The sequence below is a fragment of the Epinephelus fuscoguttatus genome, linkage group LG6, assembly GCF_011397635.1.
Source record: "Epinephelus fuscoguttatus linkage group LG6, E.fuscoguttatus.final_Chr_v1".
NCBI lineage: Eukaryota > Metazoa > Chordata > Actinopteri > Perciformes > Serranidae > Epinephelus > Epinephelus fuscoguttatus.
In genome coordinates, this window is record NC_064757.1 from 13,966,655 (window position 1) to 13,974,038 (window position 7,384).

The following is a 7,384-nucleotide window of genomic DNA, read 5'->3' on the forward strand; positions in this document are numbered from 1 at the left end:
TTTTTCTCTCAGACCAGCAGCAGTATGCCAGCGATGAGCAGTCAAAACTTCCAGACCCCAGCCGAATCCGCTCCCGAGTCCCACCCAACATGCCAAAGCTTTTCATCCCTTCCACGGTTACCAAGTTCCCTCCAGAAATCACAGTAACACCTCCGACACCCACACTCCTCTCCCCCAAAGGCAGCATCTCAGAGGAAACCAAACAAAGACTTAAGGTATGCAGTTTGCCTCCTAATGAGTGTGCTTATGTGTAACTGTACATAACCAAAACTGAAGTCCAGTGTAACACTCAACAGTGACCCCTGCTGTCTCCTCCTGTACAGAACGTCATCCTGTCATCTCAGTCTGCAGCCACAGTCAAAAAGGACACTCTGAGCCAGCCGGCGCTGGAGGTGCAGGAGACATCCAGCCAGGAGTCGTCTCTGGAGAGCGAGTCGGACGAGGAGGACGATTACATGGACATCTGAGCCTCGGAAGGCCTCGCTTGCACGCTGAAACTGAACAAGGCTTTTGTCGCAACGTGGCGTCACTCTGCCAAACCCTGCGCCCTCTGTCTTAACAAAGGAATGGTACACGTCACTGCAGCTGTCTCTGTTGATGCTATCGCTCCCTCATGTGCATTACAAACCAATGCACTCCCAAACTGAAAAAAATGCAGTATTCTCATCACCTGTCATGTCACAGTGTCACTCTGCTTGTCAACAGTGACGGCGTGTGTGACAGACAGCGATGGCTTTACTCTCACAGCATGTCTGTAATGTGCCATTTATGCATATCATACATCAGCTTATCGAGCTCTCCTGCAACCCGTCGCACACTGGATCTGGCAAGAAAGACTTTTAGCCTTTAAGCCGACCAGTCCCCCATTTATGCATCTTTATGTTTTTTTAATGTTGTGCGCTAATTGTATCTCCGAGCTGCAGCTAAATCCTCGTCTGAAAACTTGCCAATCTGAGGTGCCTCAGTCTGGACTGATGCTCGGCAGCATATACCTGCTGCTCACCACTTTGATCACTTACTTTGGCATGAGAATTTCATCTGCAAGACACATTGCATCGGTACATGATATATTTCAATGAACACAAAGGTGAAATAAGGACAATCGGCTGCATTCGAGGTTCACACGGCCTCACAACCTGTAGCAGATTGGAAATGTTTACACTTAACGTTTGGGATGTTTTTCAGTTAGCACTTAACTCCGTGCTATTTTTGTATTCTTGTAATATTTTGTCCTATATCAATTTTCTTTTCTTTTTGTGTGCATTTGTAGCTAAGAGGAACAGTTCTTACCAGGAAGACATCCTGTCACCAGCACTGATCTGAATGATATAAGGAGGGGTTTCAGTTCTTATGAATTAGCTTTTGTACATATCACAATCCAAATATCTTTCCAACGTGTTTGACTTTAATGGGTCGAGTATTAAGATAGAGACGTGTGTGCATGTGTGAGAGTGTAAACATTAAGACGAGGGTCACTTCAGTTTCAGTCAACTCAGGAAGCGATTCACGGTGAAACATCTTGTGACGGTTCCTGATTTTAGTGGAATTGAAATGCATGCCAAGGAAGACTTTCTAATACAGATGCCTTTCCATTGAAATCATTTTGGTAAATTTGTCACAATTCTAGCTTAACTCAGAGGAAGACACCAGAATGTTTTTTACAGATTGTTTTCTATATAAAAAAAAGAAAGATATTTACTGATTATGTTTCTTGAAAGCTGCCTAAAAAAATAAATTAAAAAAATGAATGACACAAATGGATAATTGTAAACTATCACCCTTGATTTAAAAAAAAAAAAGTTTTGTATTTTATTTTAATTGTTTTTGTTTATTTTTCTGTTGTAAGATAGTTTTCTATTGTTCTTCTGGGAATGTACCACGGCTTAAGAGGTGAGCAGGCTTCAACTCGGCCCAGCCGCCCCCGGGCTCAGGCTGATGGAGGGGAACTGTTCTCTGTGTCTGGACTGAATGCATTATAGATGTCAAACCAAAAATATATTTGAGAAACACATGCTTGCTCTGTGTGCTATTTCAAATGCCATCCAGATCTGCATAACATCTTATCATCATAGGTAGAACAGTGGGTTTGTTTGTACTCTGTATGAACTCTCCGCAGAGAGCTCTGACCTCCTGGGCTCTCTGAGAAGAACATTAAGGTGTCTCAGGGGTTTGGTAACTGTGCCTGCTGTAAATATGGTTTATCATAAGACCTATAGATATACTGCTTAGTGATGCTCATTTTCAGTCAACAATCATCTGTAGATATAAAACAAGTACAAGTACAAGCATCCTGCAACATGTTTAAGTACTTACACACAGTCTCCTGACAACATCTGATTGCTTCTATATTTATTTTTCCATTCTTGTCACTCAACATATCACTTTCTCGAATGATTACAGTACCAGAGCAGCATCTTCCGTAATTTTTTTTCACACACTTTGGGCATTGCTAATACTTTGTTTCATGTATTGGAGCATAAGGTGCCTAATTGACATACAGGTTTGTTGTCTTTATAGTTTATAACAAATATGACTGGTTGCTAATCCAACATTCAAAAGATGCTAGCACATTAAGTTGTTGCATGGATAATGTTTTATGAAAGTGGGGCAGAATGCACAAGCAACACTATATATTGTTATTATGAACACATTCAAAACTTAATAAGAGGTCAACTAATGAGTTACTTCACGTGGTTGAAACAAAGTGTTTTACTAACTTTGTCAAAAGTTTACAAAAATTTTTTTTTAATTTTTATATACTTTATTAATCCTCCTGAGGGAAAATTCATTGACTCAAAAAACAGAGTAGTACTAAGGAAATGAGAGCTTTATCCACACAAGCTGATTTAGATTAATAAAGTCTAGGTTTATGAACCAGCAAGATAAAAGGCAAGTCAATTGGTTCATATTTTAAAGGAATACTTCACCCCACTAAATGATCATTTGTATATCAGTTACTCGCCCCATGTTGCGCTGAAATTGTAAAGAAACGTTTGCTTTTCTTACATGCTTCTTCAGTGAACAAAGAATCCAAAAAGGCTAGGATTCCTGATGAATTGAACTCATTGGGGTCCACGTTTATGAAAGAAAAACTATATTGACACATCTGTTTACAAGCTCTCACACAACTCCTGCAGTATAATCCAAGTCTCACTTCTCCAGTCGTATGCCCAGTACTTCCCAAAAACATGTGTTTTTGTTTAAACCTTACAATTCATAACATTTTTGCATAGCGTAGTTGCACCACTGGTTTGTGTGTTTTAAATAGAAAGGTTTTCACAAATTCATGTAACATGGGTGGAGTAACTGACAAAGTACAAATGATCATTTGGGGCATTAAGTATTCCTTTAGTGCTTTAGTGCAGAGGTAGGAAACCTGCAGCTCTCGAGCCACATGCAGCTCTTTCGCCCCTCTCAAGTGGCTCCTGGTGATTTTAACAAAAAAAAAAAAAAGATATGGAAACTTTTTTCATTTTTTGTTAACATACATTCTTACAAAATGTTTTAACATTACATCAACTAAAATGTGCATCATTCGTGTACGGCCTGGCACCTTTTCCTCTAAATTTTGCTGACCTTCAAAATTGTTGGCTAGTCTTTAGTCTCCCAGCGAGGCTACTGATGGATTCCAAATCCAAAAAATGTATAAGTCTTTTAGGAAAATAGAGAATTTATTTGGGGCAGTACAGATATGTTTACTTTAACCACCAATGCTGCATAGTTAAAGTACCAAAAGTCATAAAGAGCCTACTGCAAAGTAGCCACTTTGTGGTAAAACATATTGATGAATGCTCATTTAGACCTATTATTAATCATAAGGCTCAAATATGTTTTGTGTTTCCAGACAGATTTTTTTTTCTTTTTTACGATTTTTGGTCAAAAATGTCTCTTTTGATAATGAAGGTTGCTGACCCGTGCTTTGGTGTGACAATACTCTGATATCAAGAGAGATGCGTTCTACATTTACTTAATTTTATTTCCTTTATTTTAACCAAAAGTGTTATTAGAGGGGACCTGGCTGAGGGGGCAGCATTACAATACATAGACAGGCTGGGACAACTCACACACAGAGTATAAAATATCCAGTTAAGATGTATGAACGTCAGAATTTTAAACTGAGCAACATCGTTTTTAAAGTTCTAAACCAACCTAATGACGTTTGATTTTAACATTCATTTTGTTTGCTTCATCTTTGCTCATAAGAAATCACCAGGTGAATCTTGGACGTGCTGGGACATCCGTGTGCTTCCAGGACTAACTCCAATCAGAAGATGTTAAGTATTCTGTGAGGAAGAAGGTGATGCTCTCGCACTAAAACGCACAGCAGTTATTTCTGTCACCAGTCGGGGCCACACATGGGCACACAACATTTTAACAGTGGCAGTGACAGATAACTCCTGCAGAGTCATGGTTATATTGTTATAGTGTGTTTGTGGCCTGTGAGACTGAAAACAAACTATTTAAATTGCATTAGTAACTCAGTGTTTGATCCTGATTTCCTGATGGTTGATAGTAAAACACATAAAAGCTATTAATTTTGTGCCATGATTAACTTTTGAAACTGACAATTATAAAATCCCACAGGCTAATATAATAAAACTCTAAAACCACCTGATAAATGTTTTATTGCAGGACAGATAAGTCAATTTTAAATAGTTGCGTCAAAGTCTTTATAATCTGTACAGCATACAATACTCTCTATCCTTAGGAGGAAAAACTCCCCAAAAGAAACTTAAACAGGAAACATATATAATAATGGATAGACATTTTTGTAATCTTGCTCTTAATCATTTTAAAATCTAACATTTATATTAAAAAAAAAGCATCCTCTTCCAGTGGAGCTGTGGGCTCTCTGACTCCTGTAGCCGGCGGACCACCCCGCTGACCACATTGACTTTGTGGTCAAAGGGCTTGTACACGCTGGTGTGAAGTCTCTGACACGAGGGAAGTCATTAGTCTTCATTAGCAACTTCCAGGAGTTTCTTATGAAGTGCTGCGAAGTTGTCATTTGCCCCCTTTGCCAGGCAAGCTAGATTTGAGGTTTGTTTTCTTATGTGGTCGACCAAATGTGAGCTCCCCCGGCCCCCAGTCGCTGCATGTAGGATCTCGATCACTGTGGTCAGGAATGCAGAGAGGACACTGTAACTGAAAAAAGCAGCTTGTTTTTTATTGTGGAAGATGTAAAATGACAAGTAACGATAAATAAATAAATGTATAGATAAATATAGGAATAAAGACATAAATAAAAGAATAATACATGCTAAAATTAATTTGGAAATAAATAAATAAATAAATGTTTAAATAAACAGAAATAAATAACTGTAGTTGTACAAAAATGTAGAAATAAATTTAAGATATTTATTTGTTTCCTGTTTGATTGTGAAAATGTATTTAGTTATTTATGTATGCATTTATCTATCCGTTTCCATTTTTATTTCAACATGTATTTAAGCATATATTTATTTCTTTATTCATTTCAACATTTATTTCAGCATTTATTTATTCTTTCATATGTATCTTTATTTATTTTTACTTTTTTCTTTTTTTCTATTTATGTTTATTTATTCCTGTATTTATTTATACATTTATTTATTTATTTCCATATTTATCCATGTATTTGTTTATTCATTTATTGACAGTTAAGTGTATTTTTCCTTCTTATATTATAATCAATGCAAACCATGAAGAAAATTGGCCTTTAACCTAAATTTATATGGGAGTATTATTTGTGTGCAGACCTTTAGATCAAACTTCTCTGCTGTGCCTTAAACCTGATATGACATTATAAATCCTCTCTAATCACAACACAGCATCTCAAAGCAATTAAAGTAAAATCCCAATCAACCTGTGTCAGGTAAAGGCATTCCTCCTGCCATGCGAGATTGTTCAGTCTCCTGTGACATCATGTTGTCTCTGGCCATGGGGCTGCTATCTCTGCAAACCCCTCAAAGTGGCCAATTAAGCATCAAAAGGGCATGCTGCATGGCTAATGCGAGCGAAAGGTGTGAGATTTCTCGTCAGTCCACTCCGGGGGCTCTTTATTGGGCTGCTAGAGAGCCGTCTGATCCCCGGGCCCTGGCTGTATATTGGCAGCTGTTAACTGTGGAGCACAAGGAGGATCTGTGCAGTTAAAGCAAATGGCCAAAGACTGACACCTGGGAGGTGGAACATTACTGCTAAAGGTGCTCCAGGAGTAGACGCAGGAAGGAAAGCCACAGTGGAATCAGGCATAAGATATGGGGGTTCAGTTTAAACAGGAGGAATCAGCTGTTTATCTGAAGATGATTAGTCCCAAAGGATTCCTGTCATCCCTCGTTATTCATTCTAAAATTTTATCCGGTAGCTAAATGCATGTAGTATATTTCAGGCCTTTTACAAAATCCACCATTTTTGGTTGGCAGTCCTTATAAGTCTCCCCCAGATGACCACCCTGGTGTGTCATCCAGTCCAAATCAACCCCAGGCTGGCTGTTACATAAGCCAGAGCTCCCCGTCATGCCTCTCTGTCCCACTTGTGTCCCGAGGCCATACAGAGAGGCCCTTTACCAGTCACACCTGTCACCTCCAAACCCAGTGCGTAATGGGATTGACACTGCCGCTGCTGAAATGTACACCTCAGCTCAGACACCGACACACTCCACTGCTGGAAGCTGAAGTGACTCGGAGAGTAGTTAATCATCAAAATCTCTCTATATTCACTTTAATCTCTTTATCTCTCACAGCGTCTTCCTCCTAAACTCTTGCAGAGCTGTGCGATCCCTGTTCCCATGCAGGGTCCCAAAGAGCTGGCTTAAGTGCTAAGCGAGGACAGCAACACTGAACCTGTGATTAATAACTCCTCAGCAACAGTTGGTTTCACATAAGGGGGATAAAAACACATCGCACTTCCTCAAGGCCAATGTTGTGTCACTAAGCTCCACAGACAGGAGGGGGATGCTGCATCAGGACATTTAAAATGAGCAAATGACCGTACAAAGATCTCTGCATCTTTAAGTGCATCATTACAAGCTGAGTGTTATTATCCTTTTTATTCTGCATTGACTGCACACAGGAGCCTTAAAGAGGCTGGTCAATATTTTCACAGCAAAGACTCTCTAGCAGTGAATATCTCTTTGTGCTCACTTAACTGCTGATTTTACAGAGTGCTGTGCCACCTTTAAAACTCTGAGACTCTTTCTACACTGCACACACTGATTGTGAAATCCTACATCATGTATTGCAAATGGTTTTAGTACGGAAACATATCCATACAGTTACACAGATCCTTTGTGTGTGAGTGTCAGAGAGCTCACAGAAGGTATTGTATGCAGCATGCAGACATGAGAATACAATGAGAAGTGGAAGTGGTGCGTTGATGCTAGAAAAGAGGTTGAATGAGATGTGAA

General features: G+C 39.2%; 1 protein-coding gene across 3 annotated transcripts in view; it reads left to right on the plus strand.

Annotated features, from left to right (window-relative positions):
• The window catches only part of cabin1 (calcineurin binding protein 1), a 41,756-nt gene extending 39,749 nt beyond the window's left edge, over window positions 1–2,007 (plus strand). For all 3 annotated transcript variants that reach the window (XM_049578070.1, XM_049578071.1, XM_049578072.1), the window contains 2 exons: window positions 13–215; window positions 324–2,007. In XM_049578070.1, coding sequence (XP_049434027.1) covers window positions 13–215; window positions 324–467 — 347 coding nt within the window. In that variant the 3' untranslated portion in view covers window positions 468–2,007. The remainder of the gene's footprint in view (window positions 1–12; window positions 216–323) is intronic.
• Window positions 2,008–7,384: the final 5,377 nt, after the last annotated feature.